This window comes from Aspergillus viridinutans (genome assembly GCF_018404265.1).
Source record: "Aspergillus viridinutans IFM 47045 DNA, scaffold_2, whole genome shotgun sequence".
NCBI classification, from domain to species: Eukaryota; Fungi; Ascomycota; class Eurotiomycetes; order Eurotiales; family Aspergillaceae; genus Aspergillus; species Aspergillus viridinutans.
The window spans coordinates 1,055,278-1,075,760 of NW_025091218.1; the positions used below are offsets into that span (position 1 = coordinate 1,055,278).

The 20,483-nt window shown below is 48.8% G+C and overlaps 7 protein-coding genes across 7 annotated transcripts; 6 read left to right on the plus strand and 1 right to left on the minus strand.

The window, feature by feature from the left end:
• Nucleotides 1–1,577: 1,577 nt before the first annotated feature.
• Aspvir_003971 (uncharacterized protein) lies at nt 1,578–3,953 on the plus strand (the record flags this gene model as incomplete). Its single annotated transcript, XM_043267209.1, has 1 exon — nt 1,578–3,953. One exon carries the CDS (start codon nt 1,578–1,580, stop codon nt 3,951–3,953), a length of 2,376 nt encoding a protein of 791 aa, XP_043123144.1.
• A 1,289-nt stretch (nt 3,954–5,242) lies between these two features.
• Aspvir_003972 (thioredoxin family protein) lies at nt 5,243–5,651 on the plus strand (the record flags this gene model as incomplete). The annotated part of the gene is made up of 2 exons (XM_043267210.1): nt 5,243–5,271; nt 5,348–5,651. 2 exons carry the CDS (start codon nt 5,243–5,245, stop codon nt 5,649–5,651), a joined length of 333 nt encoding a protein of 110 aa, XP_043123145.1.
• A 3,646-nt stretch (nt 5,652–9,297) lies between these two features.
• Nucleotides 9,298–11,834, plus strand: Aspvir_003973 (MHYT domain-containing protein; the record flags this gene model as incomplete). The annotated part of the gene is made up of 4 exons (XM_043267211.1): nt 9,298–9,452; nt 9,503–10,067; nt 10,125–10,310; nt 10,392–11,834. 4 exons carry the CDS (start codon nt 9,298–9,300, stop codon nt 11,832–11,834), a joined length of 2,349 nt encoding a protein of 782 aa, XP_043123146.1.
• A 1,419-nt stretch (nt 11,835–13,253) lies between these two features.
• Nucleotides 13,254–14,805, minus strand: Aspvir_003974 (OTU domain-containing protein; the record flags this gene model as incomplete). The annotated part of the gene is made up of 3 exons (XM_043267212.1): nt 13,254–13,817; nt 13,894–14,348; nt 14,460–14,805. The coding sequence occupies 3 exons, from the start codon at nt 14,803–14,805 to the stop codon at nt 13,254–13,256; spliced, it is 1,365 nt and encodes a 454-aa protein (XP_043123147.1).
• Nucleotides 14,806–15,756: 951 nt separating this feature from the next.
• Nucleotides 15,757–17,107, plus strand: Aspvir_003975 (FAD-dependent oxidoreductase; the record flags this gene model as incomplete). Its single annotated transcript, XM_043267213.1, has 5 exons — nt 15,757–15,785; nt 15,866–16,003; nt 16,062–16,165; nt 16,216–16,319; nt 16,388–17,107. 5 exons carry the CDS (start codon nt 15,757–15,759, stop codon nt 17,105–17,107), a joined length of 1,095 nt encoding a protein of 364 aa, XP_043123148.1.
• Nucleotides 17,108–17,395: 288 nt separating this feature from the next.
• Nucleotides 17,396–18,453, plus strand: Aspvir_003976 (uncharacterized protein; the record flags this gene model as incomplete). The annotated part of the gene is made up of 2 exons (XM_043267214.1): nt 17,396–18,080; nt 18,140–18,453. The coding sequence occupies 2 exons, from the start codon at nt 17,396–17,398 to the stop codon at nt 18,451–18,453; spliced, it is 999 nt and encodes a 332-aa protein (XP_043123149.1).
• A 1,098-nt stretch (nt 18,454–19,551) lies between these two features.
• Nucleotides 19,552–20,164, plus strand: Aspvir_003977 (TVP15 family protein; the record flags this gene model as incomplete). Its single annotated transcript, XM_043267215.1, has 4 exons — nt 19,552–19,571; nt 19,648–19,763; nt 19,837–19,926; nt 19,992–20,164. The coding sequence occupies 4 exons, from the start codon at nt 19,552–19,554 to the stop codon at nt 20,162–20,164; spliced, it is 399 nt and encodes a 132-aa protein (XP_043123150.1).
• Nucleotides 20,165–20,483: the final 319 nt, after the last annotated feature.

Consider the following 20,483-nt stretch of genomic DNA (forward strand, 5'->3'; position numbering starts at 1 on the left):
AGAATAACCTACCGTACCTTAGTAATGAAATGTGGAGTCGGTACGGAGTACAACGCATACAGATTACAGAGTAATAAAACTTCCTGCTCAGACTAAGGTGAATTAATACAGTAATACCAGATACTCTGCAGATTTTGCGTAGATAAATTCCTATCCTTGAGGTATAGGATAGGACTTTGTGATTAATGTTGATAGATTTACTCACACTATTACAGAATAAAAATTCAGAGGAATAATTCCTCAGTCACCTCAGTTTGATGATGTGCTAAAGAGTACCTAAAGCAGGTACCTTACCTACCATTACTCTTTAGTCAAGCCCAAGGTCACAAACTCACAATCAGAATGGGGCCTTGGGCGTCAATGCCAATGTCCATGGGGCCATTCTGGCAGTGGATTTCCCCACATTGAAGAAAATTTTCATGATCATCTATCTCTCTCTCCCTTTTCTTTGCTATAATAATTGACTCATTGAACTAGACGTCTTTGAAGTTCCTCGCAAAACCAGGAAGGAAATAGAGCAGATGAAATAAGAAAGAGACTTGAGCGGATAGATGCATCAAAATTTCAGTAGGCATAATCTCAGTCATAATGAGATAGAACGAAAACAAATATGGATCAGTCACCACCTGAATTAATGATACCTAACTCCGTACTGATAATGTAATAATGTAATAATGATACCTAACTACGGAGTACCATAACCTCCTTCTCTGGTTCAAGTGGTCCGCTGCCGTTTGTGTAACCATTAACCAGCCAAGTTGATCCTCCGGGTCGACGAACAAAAAGGGCGGTTTGTTTGTCTCGGCCCCCCAGCTACTATTCGATAGGTATTTTGTAGGCGTACCTAGACTCCTCCCTAGCAGCAGTGTAGATAGTGGTTTACACAGCCTGGACTCCCCCAGGACAGTCCGTGTATCTCCTTTTCCTTTCTTCTCTTCTTCTATCAGACCATCACTCATAACAGCTATTATTGATAGACATTTTTTCGCCTTTTTCTCGTCCTGTTGTTTACCTGATTGACTCTCTAAACCCTGCCTTTGATTTGAACTTTTTACTTCTCTGCAACTCCATGTGGCGTCGCCCCCATTTCGGCGGATCATCTAGCTTTACCATTTAATTTGCCTCCTGACAGAGGTGACGACAGCGCTGATATATCTCTCCAAGTTTTCCGTACATCGTCGTGAGGAAGGTTTCCTCTCTTTTGCGGATGGACTCGAAATTCATCTGCTTCCTTTGAGACAGCACTTGACTCCTTACGCCGGACTATCTTTTTCTCCTCTTGTCCTCTTCCTTCCGACTTTCTTGGATGTCTCAATTTTTTGCACCTCGTGACAAACTGCCACTCTTGAAAAGCTAAATACCAGTCGAACATCGATGCAGACTTGTTTATCTGCCAGTTGATGTCGTTTGTCTATACTCTCTAGGATATCTCCTTCGCCCGTTGATCGCGTGTCTCACCCGTCCCATGATTCCAAATGAGTTCACTTATTCGCGACATTCCTGTATCTCACAAAAAATCCGCCAACCTTTGAATCGCCAACGACGGGAGAACAAGGGGACTTAGCTGAACTGGCACCATGGCGATATGGCCTTTTGGTCGCAAAAACAAGCGGCATACTATCCAGCTGGGTGCCCCGGATGCCGCAAATTTGAAAGTGACGTACGAAAATGGCCCCAGCTTCGTGGACTCCTCGGTGGGCAGAGAGCCGTCCCGTAAACAGTCCAAGCGTCAAAAAAACCGCCATTCACAGCCTATCGAAGATACCACGAGTTCCTTCCGAGAAGAGTCCGTTCAAGCAGCAGTCCAACCGTTACACCCATCATCTTTACACCGTGAGCAAGCCTACCCCGTCAAAGTGTTGCCAACGTTACACTCCCAAATAGACCGAGCTCCAGAGTCGTATATCTCTCATCCCGGTGCAGACCAGAACCAGCAATCTTCGATCTCTCGGAACGGCTCGCTATTGAAGTCGAAGCAGAACGATAAGGGCCCGGCAGTCCTGAAGAAGAAACTGAGCAAGCGGAAGGCATACGAAATTGCACGGGAGCAAGAGATTCGGCTAATGGCCTCAACCCCCATTGACATACCTTGGCGGCCCGGTTCACTGCCAGGTGAGAGAATCTCTGTCGAGACACGACGAGCTCCTAGAGCTCATAGCCGTCGGTCCGACCGCCATCTCTCGGACATTAGTTTATCAGTGCGCGATTCCGCTGCGTCGTCTGTATCCGATTTCTCTGAATCGTATACCTTCAAGGTCAACAGTTTGGCTGCCTGGACCCCTCGTCCCATCATTCGATATGTGGAAGCGCCGCGCAGCTCGGCTGCCAAAAGTCAGAAATCAACCGAGGTACCAAGCCGCAAGGAGAACGCCCTCAATTTGTCCCTTTCGGAAGAGGAATTGTACTCAAAGCAGCGCGTGGACGCATTGGCTGATGCTCTCGATGCAAGTGCATTGCGGGAGCTGCTTGAGAGGGATCGTCGCCGAAAGGAGAAGCAAAGGATTGAAGAACAGGAAAGGCTACGGCGCAGATTGCAACGTCGCGCAGAACGCCAGCGGAGGGAAGAGGAGCAGGAAGATGAGTCTCAACGCCAACACGCTGACGACCAAGGATCGTCCGCTATCAACCGAGACGGCGCCACCGTCGAGAAGAATACTGAATCTACTCCTCCAGGCAGTGGGACTATGTCCAAGAACGATGAGACAAAAACTTTTCTATCTGGCGACACCGCTGGCTCCTGGTTGCGGGACGCTTCCAAGGAGCGAAGTCGTCATGCGTCTTTTGAAAGTGTCCACGTCGTTGGCAACCTCGATGATAGCTCTGTTACAAAGTTTAAGTTAGCTGAGCGTCCGAGTTTTACCCCGTCGCACGACATGGGACTGTCACACACCACCCTGTCGCCGTCTCCATCCAGGCGTGGGCTGAGCAGTCCCACTTCCTCCCAGGTATATGGCGTAGCTCGAGAATCCACATCGGATGTTTCAAGAACGGTTGAATCCGAGAGACGTCTGTCCGACCATAGCAGCACACGGGGTGGTGCCTTGGCTTCATTGTTTCGACGCGGCAGCTCTCGTCTCAAGCGGAGATATCGCGAACGTTTCCATGACCAGTCTTCAGAATTCTCCAATACGTCTCATGAATCTTTTTTCAAAGTGTCAACTCAGTCATCCGGCCCCCCGCCGTACGCTCCTCCAAAACCGTACCTTCGACCTGGCATCATCAAACGCTCTCAGTCTAAATTCACTGAACACTTTGGCGATGAGCCTCTGTCTCCTCCGGATTCGCGCCTTCAATCCCCTGAAATTCCGGAGGAGCCCTCCGATCCATTTGGGAAAGAAAATGACAGGCTCGATCTGCATGAAGAATCTCACTATCCTATTCCTGGCTCAGAACCTGACCTCCAGGATGCGAGCAAGAACCCCCATCGCTCGTGGGGTGGCGAAAGTCTAGAGGAGGATGCGGACAATGTGCCATTGTCACAATCACTAGCATCAATTGATTCAGAAGGATCGTGGATGTCAGGGCAATTTCTGCGCCGCATTTCTCAGAGGAAGAGCAATCTGATCCAGCGCAGTGCCAGTTTGTCACATAACCACACCGAAGAAGTGCACGAGGTCTCGGCCAAGGGCGACACAATGCCTCAAAAAGAGCAATCTGTTCGATTTGAGGGGGACTACGATGACACTGTAGGACCAAGCGACAGTGTCCTTGGCGAGGAAGAGAAGGATTTCGACGTCCGCGCATCGTCGCACGATGAAACCTGGCATTCCGAGATTGCGAAGAGGCCTGTTGTCGTGAATCCAATAGTTCGGCCCAAGTCAAACGAAGGCCTTCTGCTGAGGTCGATCCAGTCACTGTCTCCCATATCTGCCGACGAGGAAGTCAGTCCTATCGAAGAACATCCATCCGAACATGAATACATGCACGATGAGAATTATGGACGCGCATATTGAGTCATGTCCAGGCCCGGGCCTTGAGAGCTTCGCGATGTGTACAACGAAGCAACATCAATCGACAAGCCCCCAGAAAGGTCAAGCAACTACCCGGTATACCCTATTTTCTGCATCTATCTGCTATATTAAGTGTTTAATACGTCGTTCATGAGTACATACTCTTGCCGCTCCTTACCTTTCCTTTGTCTTTCTTTTGTATAGATATTTCCCCGTCGCCAAGTAGTCTTTTGCCAACACTTGACGTGGCCATGGCAGCGTTTACAGGCTTACTGGAGGTTTGAGTTCGATACTTTGTTTGTTGATACCCCCAAGGAGTGCAAGTTAGTTGGATGCGCCTCGATTGCAAATGAACAATGTCCGTGTGATTTTGGGATTTGTGATTCTAGATAGACTCGAAGATACAGACTTTAATTTATACCCAGGATATTCCTCATCACATATACCGTTGTACCGCTTGATGTCTTATTGTCTGCCATCACCTAAATGTACAAGACGCCAGAGACCAGAGTATCTTGATCTCGCAGAAGTACACAGTAGTTTTTTAATTGCCGAGCGGGATTCCTGATGCCTGAGGCTGCCGTCCGCTGCCGTCCGATCCAGACTGTTTCGAATTCATAAGCAGCGGAATCACGTCATTCTTGGGGCGCCGCTTTAAGCTTCGCCAAGGTACGACCCTGGAAGCCCAGAACCCGTTTCCTCACCTCATCATCCAACAGGTACCTGAAGCTGCATCGCATCACCAGCCGCCAATAGATTTGACTATACTGCAAAGGTGCACTATCTTCAATTGACCTCGTACTGTGACAAATCTATCCTCAAATACGCCTTTACTTGAGGGATTTGGGTCGTTCACAAGTAGGTGATTTGAGCCACCGCCTCCTCGTTCCTTCCATAGCCCCCGAGACGTTTCCGCCGCATTAGTGATCGCGGCTGTGGATTATTCATCCTCAGTTCCCCGGAGGCGCTCACGTCATCGGGAGGCTGCTCATCATCCCACTACAAAATCCCTATTAGTGCCCCTCCTTGAGCCCCTCATCTCGGAGCTAACCATCCTCTGACCATCCATAGTGTTTAAATCATTCACCGTGACCTCTCTTCGTCTTCCTACTTCTCTCTCCTCCGTCAGGGCCATATCTACATCACTCAGATCGGCAAGCAAAGTCGCCGTCGCTTCGACATTTTTGCATCAGTCGTCCTTCACGCGTATCCCCACCAGCAACCACTTCTCCTCGAGCAGCCAACAAGCTTTTTCTTCCACTCCAATCTCCCGATTTTCACCTACATCCACCATGTCTCACAACGTCGAGAAGATTACTGAGTACGTTCTCTCGCAGTTCTGATACACCCGTTTTGAATAATTTTGCTTGATGTCAGACTACTGACACCAATCCTAGCGCCAAGGACTTCAAGGAGAAGGTCCAAGAATCCTCAGGCCCAGTCATTGTCGACTGCTCCGCAGTCTGGTGCGGCCCTTGCAAGGCTATCTCTCCCGTCTTCCAGCGCTTTAGCACCCAGGAAGATTTCAAGAACGCCAAGTTCTACGAGATCGACGTCGACGAACTCGCTGAAGTTGCTGCTGAGCTCGGTGTCCGTGCTATGCCCACTTTCATGTTCTTCAAGGACGGCAAGAAGGTTAACGAGGTTGTTGGTGCCAACCCTCCGGCCCTTGAGGCTGCTATCAAACAGCACGTCGCTTAAGCCCTTTTTTTGACGAGGTTTTGGTTGTAAATACATTAATGATGAAGGAAATTTAATAGAAGGTTTCCGTTCCGTGTCTCATTTGTTCGTAGATTTGGTGTTCAAGTATCTCAAGACGTCAGGATGCCATTATTGCAACCACGTCTACTACGTTCTGGACTGCCGTAATTTCTGGGACTCGCGTTCTGAAGACTGCGAAAGTCGAACAAAATGGTTCTATAACTCCATACATCACCCAGATATCAATAACGGCCCTGTTTCTCTGCTGCTCCTTAACATTCCAAGCTGATAACATTGCCGGGTTAATTTGGCTTCGCAGAGTCGCATCTACCTGGGATAAATTCGGAGCCATTACGATGTGGCTCTGCTCATTCAATAATAAACTGCATCATGACGTCTCAGCGGAATAGATGAGCAGTAGCAGTAGGTCTATGCCTCCATAAAAAAAGATAATTTATAATTTTATGGATGTATGACCAGATGCAATTTTGCGCTAGAAGCTATAGACAACAAACTCATCTCAGAAAGGCTGTTACTTCTCATAAGAACGGAGGTTATCTGTTTGTGTAGTGCCACACTTAGTTAAATAGTTGTGGCCATACTTTGAAGTTCAAAGCAGAACCTCAGTGATCACAAAGGTGATCTATTGACATATCAGTACTTAATACTGGCGAGCATAGCTCGCACTGCTATTCACATTATGAGAGGGAGCCACTTTAAGTGCTATAGTGTTTCATTTGAGCTTGACATGGCAGTCAATGATTGAGCAAAGGTAGGCATAGTGGTCATGATATTAGGCGTAGCTTTAGTACGAATATAGACATGATAACAAACCCTTCCCATGATAATGAAACAAAATTAAGATCCATATGACTACCCAAATTGCTGGAACCTCGAGGGCGCTGTTGGAGCTGAGCCTCTGGAGAGAATATTACCACCGGACAGGACAGGGTGGTTCTGCTAGAACAAGGCACTGAAAACTGCAATCAAGTCATGATACCAAGCTCCAATGCAGACGGATCTGTCACTGTTGTACCCGGCCACACGATGTTGATGAGGGATATGCGCTCTGCCTTGGCTTATACAGCTCAAAGAAAGTTATAGTCAATGGGCGGCGAGTACCCTGTTCAAGGCGTGAGTGATCATTTCTTCCTATAGAATCTGCCTCGTGGAGATTTCCACAAACTGAAGGTGTTGTGAAGTGCATTTCTGACATGCATTCGAAATAACCTGGTTGCTCTGCAAAGCACTTGGGTTCTAGAGCTCAAGAGTATTCCTGATTCTCAAGAAGTATAGACGGTAAAGGCCCGGTCATCAGACGTCATAGGTAGACAATATGCGGGTTCCTACGGACTTTAGAAAGACATATTGCTAAGCTTTAAATTTCGATATGGTATACTTCGCTCAGTCGGCGTATATATAACGGACGATAATGTGATACTGGGCAGGAAACCTTAACCCAAGATTGCACGACGAGCGATCATGTGGAACCAAAAATTGGTGATACCTCAGGCTGGAGATGGTGCCAAAGAGAAATTGCAACAGTGGAGCAAGAATTAATATGAATGAGCAGGGGGCTGTTCAGTTGCCGGGAGACTCCATGCTTCAGCTAGGTTGGTGTATACTGTGAATCAGGTCAAATATGCCAATTGGACAGCCACGTTCAGGATGGATGATACTCTTGGCTAAGCCCGATGAAGGTGAAATCTGTGAACGTGAGTCTGTGGGCACATTGTAGAGATTTGGATCCAGCCATCTCGATTTTTGAGATCGGGTGGAGATGATACTGTACCTGGTCCACGGGAAAGTGGAAACCCTAGCCTAGTAGAAAGGAAAAAAGAAAAGAAAAGAAAAAGACAAGACGAGGACTTTGAATATAGTTTGATGATTGCATTCAACCTCGTGTCGTTATCACTGGTGGCTTCTCTCAGTACTTCAAGGACTAAATGACCAGGCAGATGACTGAAAACGGATTCAGATGAGCAAACCGAACATCCTAGGATGTGTGCCTCGGCCTCAGGTGTCAAGGAGCCAAATCTCTGAGCTAGACCTTTTATGGGCTAGCGAAGATTGGCATCTCTTGCTCATGCATTTCCAGTTCCCTTGGCCTAGGATTTGAATACAAGTCAACAGACGACACTGGACACTTCTTCATTCAAACAAGTGACTAACACTCAATCCGTGTTATGGGATCAGCTTTGGACTCGCCCACACCCTTCAGACTGGCTTTCATTCATTCACAGCTGCACAGGACTGTGCCAGTCTGCCAGGAGCATGCTTGGAATCTTTCGCTGGTGGCCCAACACCGGAGTTTTCCGACAGCGCTTTCTCAATTCTAGTTCCTTGGCTTTGCACTGGCCATTGGACTGTCTAGACTAAAAGGATGAAGCCTTGTTTGTGTCATGACTCCTGTCTCCGCAGAAGTTCCAAACACGAGACAGCCTCGCTACATTAATGAAGCAAACTAGCAACCCGCTAAATTTGCTCGTACAGATTTGACTTAGCATATCGCGCGTCGAGTCATTCAGTCTCCACTACGTCTGCCATTATTTGACAAGTTCCTGAGAAGGTCCTATCGGCAACCTCGAGCCATGGAACCATCGGATAGAAGTTTTCCATTCGTGGAACAAAAGACCATCTACCGATCTGGCTTATGATAAGATTCAAAATGAAGTCAACATCAAAGAAAGGTGGTATCCAGTCAGGCACACTTCATTTTGAACAAAGGTCTCAAATTGCGCGCAGAGTTCCTCTGTCCACACCGTCACAAAATTAAGACAATGAATAAAGGGCATGAAACCTGGTCATGGCGCAGCTGAAATTTGATTTTAGCGGGTCTGCAAACGAGTCTCGAAGTCTGCAATTTTGGCCAAAAGCTCCGACCCGAGGCAGTCTTCTGAGACCTTGGCCTTCCAGGTCCTGGCCTTCTGCTGGCAAATTGATTGTCTAATATGAACCTGGCCAATGGAATGAACCCAGGTACCTATTTCCTGGTCGTTGGCCAGGCCTGGAGTCAGCACTAACTCACTAAGCACCGAAGTCTGTTCCCCATCGTTCCCTCGTTAGCCAACTACGAGTCGATCTGTTGATCCGGTTCTAACAACTTTCCTGGTCCTCGAGAATCACCAGCTGACTAGCTACGATCTACTTCGGTTCGGTGTTACCAACATCTACGGAGTACCAAAATAATGCCTGTCATATTGGCCTCTCGTGCTACTGATGCAGCCATATGGACCGGTGCTTTCTTGGAGTTTGACAACTTCCAATGAACTTGTAACAAATAGATTGGGCTTCGTGTTTTCATAAGAGCGCCCCTTGTCATGAAAGTGCCCCATATAGATACTTGGCCGTCCCAATTTTCTGAAGCTGCAGCAATCGCGGTTTGGAACCGGCACGTTTGAAGCATGTTGATCTCGCATGTCATATAGACTTAGTTGACTCCCAGCACTCCGAGACCGCCGCATAGACGATCTGTTCGTCACTGTCAACTTTATTCATCCTTTGCCTGCTCCCTCAGTCGTTCCTTGCTCTTCCTTCTAGCCGTTCCTTGAGCATCTTTACGGGCTGAGATGCGCTGAAAACTCCACATCAATCCATGAGGTCGACTTCATTCTAAGTCAATCCTTAATCTTGCTCGACCTTAAAAATGTCGGCTTCAGATGATCACCGAGACGGGCTGCCCGTTGCCGTATCTTATCTGGCAGGCTACATCTTTCTCTCCTACGTTGTCAGCACAATGGGATGTGCGACTACCCTCGAACTTCTTCACCGACGGACGTCGAAGGCCGGCTTATATAACTGGTATGACTACTGTTCAAAGTACCGTTTCATCTAATTGTCTAACATTATAGGTACCTTCTGTTCACATCCTCGGTAACCATGGGCGGCATCGGCATCTGGTGCATGCACTTCATTGGCAATAGAGCAATCGTGCTCGGTGATGGAGCAGCCCAAATCCAGATTGTGTATAGCGTGACCTTCACAGGAGTTTCATTCATCCTTCCCGTGGTCGTCCTTCTTGCAGCTTTCTACGCGATAGGAACCAGTGAAAAGGCTGGCTATCTTCGTATCTTTATGGGAGGTGTCCTAACGGGCAGCTCGGTGTGTGGAATGCACTACATTGGCCAGCTTGGAATCGCCAATTACCGATGCAGCTACAAGGTCGCGCATATTATCGGATCCGCAATCATTGCCATCTTTGCCAGCACTGTGGGTCTGGGAATCTTCTTTCGGTGGAGGGCTACATGGACTAACGGTTGGTGGAGGCGGGGAATCTGTGGCTGTCTACTTGCCATCGCTGTCTCTGGTATGCACTGGACTGCTACAGTTGGTACATCTTACAAAGAACATAATCAATCCGTCAAGCAAGGCGGCCAACTTTCACGAAGCCAAACTGTCATCATATGTGCGGTCCTGGTACGTTGTCTCCACTCATCGACGGCGACAGGCAAACTAATGAGGTAATGCGATAAGGCATGTGTTTCCTGCTCAGTTCTATCAGCATGTGCCATCGCGGCCGGCGGAGACCGCAGACGATCGAGAACAAAGGCCCGCCAAGTGGTCTTGAGCTGTGTCTTCTTCGACCCAGCCGGTAGAGTCATGGTGACTCCGCATGCAGGTCTTCCGAGTAGGAAAATCGTGGATCGGTATCGCGGAAGGGTACGTTGTCAGAGGATAAGGACCCCAACACATGATTTTACTGAACCGACAGGCCATACTAATCGCCTTGCTACTTGGTAGACTTTCAACGACGACGACCTTACAAGGACGCATTCGGCCTTCCTCTGGGCATTCCGTGCAAGTCGAAACTGGAAACTCGTAATGGATGTTGTTCCCTTTATGAGAAGTCGAATCGAGTCCGAGAAAGCTGCGATACAGCAGTACACCCCGCGAGATGGAGCGACCGACGAGGACACGGAGATGCAAGGTGATTTTGACGGGTCCTTCAAACAACACTTCTGTGTAACCGCTCAGGACCAGGCCGAGGAACTGCGACAGCCTCTTCCCGACATGGGTGTGCTGTATGATGACATCCTGACCACTACGACACCAGTCTCGCGCTTTTCTCGAGCAATGGGGTACTCTCGACTTAGTGCCAATAAGGGTCAGATGATGTTCACTGTCCGGCAATTGAGTAAGCACGAAGCTGCCCGCCTAGCAGCATCAGGGCTTCGATTTACAGCAATTGAGAATGTTATCCCTGTGCTATCTCGCCGTATCCATATACCGTCCATGACTTTGGCCGCTCATCTCAGGGATATGCGAGACTATGCCACCTCCGGTCGGAATTTCGAGCCAGGAGTTCATTTGGTCTCTTTTGTCATGCGCCCCACTGTTCATGACAACTTCGAAGTACTCACTGCCAAAGGCATCAGCAATCCGTTACCGTCTTCATCCCTGCCAATCAAACGTCTCCAAATTGCTCATCTGGAATTACTGTCACACATGGAAGGGTGGACCGTGTCAACGTGCCTGAACTGGCTGAAGTCGGAGACGGCGCGTGCCTACAGGGACGCTGACGCCTTTCGCCAACAGCTGATCCAAGCGATGGGGAACCTTTCGTCCGTCATGCCACCTGATATCAACTCTGCATCTAGATTCTCAGCACGCCCTCTTATTGCTCCATGTCGCCCTTCAAGGCATTCTGACGGAAACAATTGTATCATTCTTCCATTCTGTGCTGTCAGCACGCTAGACACCCGAATCTCCAACCCGGACTTCACCTTCACGCCTCTGCGTCTCTTCAAAGTGCAGCAGCAAGTGAATGACGGTTTCACAGGAGGCGATGGATTCGCAAAAGAGCTGAGTCAAGAGCTCTATTATTCCAACGCCCGCTCCAGTTCAAACACGGACTCCGAAATCGCATCATCTGTTCGTGCTCTTCGTCGCTTCTGGCCGAAGCGCAAACAGCCCAGCGATAAGATGAGCGCAACGTCCCAGGAGACTCTTGCGGAGGATTCACCGTTCGGAGAAATCACCGTCCGCAAGGAGGTGAAAGTGGACATCGCGAAACTCGCAGAATTGTCAACCCAGCCCACACTGGGTCAGCATGCCTCACAGACTACCGTACTGGCTGGCGACTCGGCCTCGGGAACATATGTAGACGATCTCTACAATCTTTGCTACTCCCCTAATATACGGCTGAGACCAGATACATTCCAACAAACCTCGACAGTTGGCTGAGATACAGGGTCACAGTCAGTCGCAATCAACCTCGAACTCCATTTTTCGGATGATCAAGATAATCAAATGAGCTCATGAATCCTGGGTCAATAGAGAACAAGCCTGCCCTTGATATGACGCGCAAACGGACACCGACGCTATGGCCAGCGGATTGTTACACCGTCACACAACGCGAAATCGCATAGTTGACGCTCCTCGGTAGGGACCCGTCCACTGCTAGTGCATGAGCTACGAATCTCGAGCATGGCTCAGATGATGAACATTTCGAGGGTATACCTCAGCAGTCATGAGGGGACATTTTATTCTTATGCACATAATATATCGAGTCAAGCAGATACATAGATATCTCTTGTGCAGTCTCATCAGAATGATGGATGATGAGGCCTTCACTTTTCCTTTATTCTGTACATAGTGATACCTTAGAAGGCAACCGGTACAAGCCTGCATGTATAATATGGATTATGTTTCGTTCTCAATGAGATCAAATCACCATATATGAGAAGAATACTTGACGCTTATGTGAAGCTTTGATATGCCAGAGGCATGTGATCAGTCTTGTTATACACATCAAAATCTCTACAAGCTTTCAGTTTCTCAACCGTGCGTATGGCAAAGCTGCTGCTGAGCCCAGATTACTTGTCGAGCGTGTATTAACACAAGCCGAATCGACGGCGATTTCCTTAAAAGAGAAGCAATTAGCACATGGAGCCATCTGAAGGAGGAGTGCACCAGGCACCCTCAAATGCTTGATTCTAATATGTTGATGAACCGACAAGATTCGCTCAAGCCAAGCCAAGCCAGTTTATTATGTCAACACCTGATGCAGAGAAAAGCAAAAAAAAAAAAAAAAAAAAAAAAAAAGGGACAAACGCCCTGCCATGGGGGTATCGTGTATTGATGCAGTAAAACCCGTAGCGAAATCGAAAGCTACCAGAGTTGACAACGATGATAACCAGATCATCGAAAAATGCCACTCAAATAACGAGAATAACCGCCCAGCGCTAAGTAGCAAGCGTGAACCTTATGCTCAAAGCAACCTGAAAATGATCCAACCTGCTCCCAATGCAAATGAGTAAAAGGCGAGAGAAAGCCAGTAATGTGGAATGTCGTAACTTCGTGTGTGGGTTGTGTGGGTATCGGGGCGATGTGCCCACCCAGTAACCGTGAGCTTGGAGAATCACGGGTTTCGTATCGTAGTAGAGGCCATGCGCCGCCTGGTACGGGGCCATGGCAATTGTTCATTTGTGGACGAGTGCAGATGAAGGATATCCTGCACGGCAAGTGCCACTTATTGCAGACTGTCATGTCGAACAGCCGGAAGAGGTAATTGTCCACCTTATTCAAACAGATGAAGTACTCAATGTGGTGGAAAGAGACAGCTCAGACTGCACTTCATGACAGAATGAGCTGCCTTGTTTCTTAAGTGCTAATGCGATTGCGGAGTCTCCGCCTTCGAGGGGTAGGACGCAGATCCTCATCCGCGGTCTCATCAGCGGAGCGCTTCATGCTAGCAGGTGAAGGAGACAAGGCTCGCGACGAGGACCGACTGCGTAACTTCATAATCAATCTGTTCTCCGGTGCTCCAACTCGGACTTTCTTGCGGCGAACAGCCGGGCGAGGGTCTTCATCTTCGCTTTCATCAGCGGAGCGCTTCGACCCAAGGGCAGGGCGAGAATCCTCATCCGCAGCCTCATCAGCTGAGCGCTTTGTGCTCAGAAGAGAAGGAGACAAGGCCCGCGAGGAAGACCGACTGCGTAACTTCATGGTCAATTTGTTCTCCGGTGCTTCAACTCGGACTTTCTTGCGGCGAACAGCCGGGCGAGGGTCTTCATCTTCGCTTTCATCAGCGGAGCGCTTTGCTCCAGCGTAGGAAGGTGGCGAGATGTTCAAAGTCCGATTAGCTGATTTCAAATCTTTTGGAATATGTGGCAGTCCAGTATGAGGGCCATCCACATGCCGCACTGAAGAGTAGTGGTTAAAGTCCTGTAGAGCGGGAAGATTAGTCAAATATTCGCAAAGTAGATAGACGATCGACGACCAATACAAGCAGTTGACTTACGTGAAAGGCGACATGGAGAATTGCCCTCTCCTCACTGCCCGGAGCATACACATCTCGAAAGGTCTGAATGCCTTTCGTGCTGTAGACGCGAACATCGACTTTGAATGACTGGCAAAATGCTTGAATGTCTTCGGAGCCACCCCATGTGCCATTCTTTCGACAACCCTCCAATTTTGACTCGAAGCTGCGTTCGATGTCCTCAGACGAGGGAGGTGCCGGGCTTGCGGACGAAGACGAGGACGAAGAATGTCTGGACGAAGAATATGTGGACGAAGAAGAATATCTGGATGCAGCTGCTCGTCTAGGAGCTCTCCGCTCTCCACCGGCGGCGACTATGAAGTTTATAAAGTAATCTCTGTGAGCAGCAATATGATCTGCAAGCTGAAGACGAATCTGGTCGGCATGGTCCGGGCTCCCGTACATTTGATCGGACAGGGCGTAGTACAGACAGTTGCCTGGGAACGGAAACTGTTAGTATGGAACGATAGTAGAGTGCCAGCATACCTCAGAATGAACACAAGTAAGACAATTCAAAGGTCTGGGGACTCAATTTAGGGGGAAATTACCATCACCCTTGGTAGGGAAAGCATAGAGACCTAGTTCATTGAGACACGGAATTTCGAGGCTTTGTGTTACTGCTTCTTTGCTTCGAATCTTTGCTGCCGACCGCCTCGGTGCTAATTCCTCGCAATCGGACTCCCCTGATATTGATTCTTCTGTAGACTTTTCCCTCGCATCCTGTTCCTTTGGAGCTGGGATGTTTGATTCCGCTGGTTTTGGAGACGAGTATTTGGAGGAGAACTTGGATTGTTTACGCTGCAAGTTGCTTGTAGTCTGTCTGACCAAGGACTGACCCTGAGAAGGGCTTGGCAGATGGTGTAGAGGAGACATTGGTGTGATTACTTGCGCCATAGTTGATTTGTGGATCAACGTACGGGAGCGTTAGGGAGAGAAAGATGAGGGTGGCAGGAGAAGAATTGAGAAGAAGGGGAGGAGGAGAGAAAGGAGGGAGGAGAAAAGGAGAGGGAAAGATGAAATGTCTATATCATCTAGAATACGGACGCAAGTGAATAGACAACAACGACCCATTTGTGGGTTGAGAAAACAAAGGAAAATAGTGAAGCAATAGTTGCAGGGCGAAGATAGCCCTGGTATACAACACACGCGCGGCGAGACTTTTTGGCCGGACTTGCGGAGGGAAACGTAACAAAAGTGGCAGAAGTGGAACAAAATCCCTGGCCGAGGTCAAGGCGGTGAGCCTCTAAACGCCTCATGATTGGTGGCTGACACGTAAAATCTCCTCAATGACGAAATGTGTTGTATTCGCGAATACAATGAAATTTCAATGCTTTGATTGTTTGATTCACTGATCCCAGCTAAGTGCTTATTTAACCCATGGACGTAAGACTAGGCAGCTAACAACTCCGTCAATTAATGCATTTCCTCAAAAGTTATATAATATGAGAAATCAATGAGGAATGGAGGCTGTGGAATGATTGGTATGGATGTTGAAACAACACAAAGGATCGAAAACTTTTAAATTATAAAAGCACTGATTGGACGAGTAACCTGTACAAGCACAAGCGGCTGGACTCTGTGGCCAAGATAGGTAAGGTACAATACCCCAGCCGCCCATACACCGCCGAAACCAATGCGAAAGCTGCCGCGAGGCGACAATCTCTTATCTAATCTCTCCCTCGCATTGTCTGATACGAAGGTAATGCCGAGACCCCGCTTGGAGAAGAGTATATCTTTTGACTCATTAACGCATTCTTCCTGATATCCTTAGATTCTATTGTTATATGCTTCTTTTACTGCTTTACGGTTGCTTATATCACTGACTCCCTCGAGTGAGAAGATACAATGGCTGCAAATACCATTGTGATTCTGGGGTATGTCCAATTCGGCCGCCATCCGTGATTCCAGATAACCTGAAATTAGTGGAGATCTCATGCTGACGACAAGTGAACAGAGCTGGAGTGTCAGGGCTTACTACTGCATATCTCCTTTCTCAAAATGCGTCCAACAGCATCACCGTAGTTGCCAAACATATGCCTGGAGACTACGATATCGAATACTGTTCTCCATGGGCTGGAGCCAACTATCTCCCGTAGGTGTCTTTTCTTCGGCTCAAATTGGAATCCCTCCGCTGATTGATCGCTTGAAAGTGTGGGAAAATCCGGGAGTCCTCATGAGAGGTGGGAACGAGAGACATGGCCAGCTTTGAAGGAGCTGACAGAGAAACACCCAGAGGCCGGGATCCATTTTCAAGGTAGACCTCCAGCGCTTAACGCAGTAATACATCCCAACTGACCATTCTAGACACGGTCGTATACAACCGAGTCAAAGACCAAGGATCACCAACTGGCCAATGGTTCTCCGAGCTAGTACAACCTAATCCGTGGTACAAAGATGTTGTTCCGGACGTAAGTTTCGACTGTTTCAGAAAGGCCCTCAGACTGATGACGAGCTCGGCTGACGATGTTCATATCAGTTCAAAGGCATTCCAGCCGACCAGCTAGCCCCTGGCATTGATAACGCGCAGAAATTCACCTCAGTCTGTATCAACACCGCCGTCTACCTCCCCTGGCTTGTTGGGCAATGCCGAAAGAACGGGGTGGTATTCAAAAGAGCCGTCTTCAAGCACGTTACGGAGGCCGCAAGCGCCCACCACTCCGGCAAGAAGGCCGACGTGGTGGTGAATTGCACCGGTCTCTCGTCTCGGAAGCTGGGCGGAGTATGTGACGAGAAGCTGTATCCGGCTCGCGGGCAGATTGTCGTCGTCCGCAACGATCCTGGAGCCATGTTTTCCATATCTGGGTGCGACGATGGTGAAGACGAGGTGGTCTACATGATGACTCGAGCCGCTGGCGGTGGAACTGTCATCGGCGGCTCATATCAGAAGAACCAGTGGGATCCATTGCCCGACCCTAACCTAGCAGTTCGGATTATGAAGCGTGCCATTGGTCTGTGCCCGCAGCTGGTTAAAGAGGGTCAGGGCATTGAAGGATTGGACATTATCCGGCACGGGGTCGGACTGCGGCCTCTCAGAGAAGGCGGCACTCGTATTGAAGCGGAGAAGATCGACGGGGTAGCAGTCGTTCATAACTATGGCCATGGAGGATTTGGATATCAAGCTTCGTACGGGTGCGCCGCGGAGGCGGTCAAGTTGGTTGACGGCGTCTTGCAGCGAAAGAGTAAAGCGAAGTTGTGATACGGACAACTTCGGCAGCAACAATGTATATAATTTAAGCACATAACTGCAAAGAGTGATTACTGAAATGTTTATTTTGCAGCTGAAGAGAAGTATATCTCATCCAATGTGCTGCGACAGATCAGAAAACGGACAGTCCAGTCATCATCATGTCGACGTCATCATCCCAGGACATTCCACTGCCAAATTAAAACGCTTATCGAGTGCAACTTTCAATTTCGCTGCCCTTTGAACAGCTTGTCGACCTAGCCAGGATATACTCCCATTTGAAGACGAAACTGCAGCACGATGAAGTACAAATCTCCCGCCGTAGAAGACTACTCCGAAACCGACGGCAGCCCGGTCCCAGGCGCCGAGAAGCGCAAGCGAGACCATAAAGTACACGAGACATCGGATCGCGACGACTCAGAGCAACCCCCGAACAAAGTATCCAAGTCGACCAGTGGAAACTCCAGCTCTAAGGAGGAGAACAAAGCAGAGCCTGGGACCAACGGCGAAGAACGGAATAATGACTACGAAGGCTACGAAGACCCAGAGGTGGAGGATGACGTGAAAAAAGGCGCAAAGCAAAATCAAAATGAAGAAGGCGGCTTGGAGGGTGCTGAAGGACAATTTGAAGATGAGGAGCATGCTAAACCCTCGGTATCACCGAAAGTGCACAAGGTTATCGAGGAGTTTGGCCGGCAGCCACTCGAGGGTACTTCGCTTGCGAAGAAGCCGCCCACTGCGTCTCCGGAGACGGTACTTGCGATGGTGATTGACGCAATGTTGAAGTCGCGGCCGATTTCGCATGATCTTTCGCAGCGCGCGGTGACTAAGCTCATTGACGAAGGATATAATGATATCCGAAAGCTGGGGGAGAGTAGTTGGGAGGAAAGGACGATGGTGCTAAAGGATGGGGGTTATAATCGGTATCGAGAGCAAGGTGCCACAAATCTGGGCGATTTGGCGGACTTCGTCAATGGGCAGTACGGTACGCATCCCCTTCCTTGAGATCAGACTGGTTCTGCCAGTACGCTGACCATGGTCTAGACGGTGACCTTAATAATCTTCTGAAAAAAGCTGGAAAAAACCGCAAAAAGACCAGAGATCTGATCAAGGAGATCAAAGGATTGGGTGACCTTGGTGTCGATCTCTTTCTAAACAACGTACAAAGCGTTTGGCCATCCATGGCCCCCTTCTTGGATGCGCGCAGTCTCAAGACGGCGGAGGAGCTCGGTATTAGTACAGATCTCGAGGCAATCTATGAAAGCCTGAATCGAGACTCAATGAGGATGAGCAGACTGGCAAATGGATTGTCTCATGTGCGGTTGGATAAGAAGCAACGAGAGGTGAAGGAAGTTTGATTCCGCATATGCGGAGCTTAGGCCACATTCAGCGCAGTTAAGCAATTGACACCTTGGGACTCAAACATGTGTTTCAGCCTTCAATCCGTCCGGGACTGCAACGCCAAAATGAATGGAATTAGGTTAATTTCCAGCTCAAGAATTCAAGGAAAGCCACGCCGTGGGTGAGGTCGTTCATCCATTACTTCGCAAGCGGTGTGGTTCTAACTCTGACCTTGATAACTTGAGCATTTGATGGTTGCGGACGTCGTTTGATTCTCCAGGGAAGGGCAATGTCTCTTGTACTCAAGAAGATGCCACGACCAGTGTTGAGGAAGCAAAAACAAGATGAGAGTGGGCGGTCGCCGTGATATGATATCGAAAACTGCGTTTTCCGTAGTAATGAACCGCTGCCTTTCCTCACTATCAGTATCAGGTAACGGCTTCTATTCTGCTCAGTACGGAGTCAGTATAAGCTTGGATCTGCAGTATGGAGATCAACTGTCTGATAGCTTTTACTTATCTGGCCCATTCGGCTGATGCAGAACCAAATTGTAAAGCCTTTGGTGGCTTGGCTAGTTGATGTTAAGCCTCTCGTAGATAGTCCTTGTTGGTAGAGTCGATGTTATGGCACGTGCCTTTCCTTGGCCACAGTCAGTGGCTGGTAGCTACGGGTGAGTCAGCCACCGTCAAGGGCTTGGCGGACCCGCTGGTTGCGACTCCAACTGGAACTAGGAAGCTCCAAAGCCCCGTCCGCTGCTCATCTTTCCCAACCTCTTCTCCTTTTGACCCTCTCCGTCCGAACCTTTTGACGAGTCTTACTCGACCACCGCATTGAGAACTCTGAGATACGTTACGCGATCGACGACTTTTTTCGCCTTAGGTAACTGCATTTTGACGGCGCAGGCTACGACATTTCCATCAGTTTCACCGCTCAGCGAGACTGGTGATTTCAGCAAGCAGACGAAGCTTTCGACGCTGTCATTCCCTTGGGCGCACATCGCTACAGCATCGTGCTTCGACCTCGCGATTTACGGTTCGATACAATAAATCTCCTCGAAACGCCAAGTTCTTGTGCTCGACCACCGACGGACATAATTCGTGCAAACATCGTTCAGAATGGACTTCTCTAACATCTTGTACGTCGCTGTACTCTGCTAATCTCAAAGCATTATGATGAGCCCGATTTTTGAAACTGTGACTGACAACATCCAGCCGGATTGTCAACATCGCCATTGGCGTGATTATGATCCTGGGTGGTATTGCTCAATTCTTCCCTGCATCGCTAGGTTCCGTAATTGTTGGTGCCTACGTGATCATCTTCGGTCTCGGTAAGTTCCCAGGCAATCTGATTTGATTACCAGAGGAGTGTATGTGATTGCTGACACAGTGGTGGTCTCTTAGTTGTCGGCGGCCTGGAATTGATGCCCAATGTTCCAGATTATGTCTATCGCTATGCGTCTTTCCTCTTCTCGTTCCTGGGACGAGGTGTCTGTGAGTTCCTGAGCTTTATTGGCTTGGCATTTCTTTTTGGTAGCGTCGTTAACAAGTATTCTCAGTCTACGTCTTCGTTGGATCGATCCTGCTACACGGCCACGTGCTGCGGTACATTGCCGGTTCCATCGTTGGGTTCGTCGGTCTCGGATATATTGTCCTGGACTTCATTCCTTCCATCGAACCTCCCTCCAACATGCGCGAGGCCGATCAGGGCTGGGGTGCCGAACAGGTCTAAGCTTTGCGGAACCTGGAACACATGATCTCCCGGACACTACACGATTGCTGTTATCCCGGGTCCTCTAGGAACCGTACTTTGAGCCGCAAGATTGAAAACTTTGCGGCTTCCAAGAACGATGTCCCTATAATGCGCTTGACGATGATCGACGAGTGTGACGATATATATTCGCCTTGCGATTCAAGTGACGTGATCGAACCAGTATAACCATCTCACCTTGAGTGGAAACGCTGGTCTGAAACAGCCTTGATGTTGTCACCTTTGGAGCTTTTGGTTTCCTTTTGAATTGTCCTTTGCGGACAGATACTTTTTCTTGTGA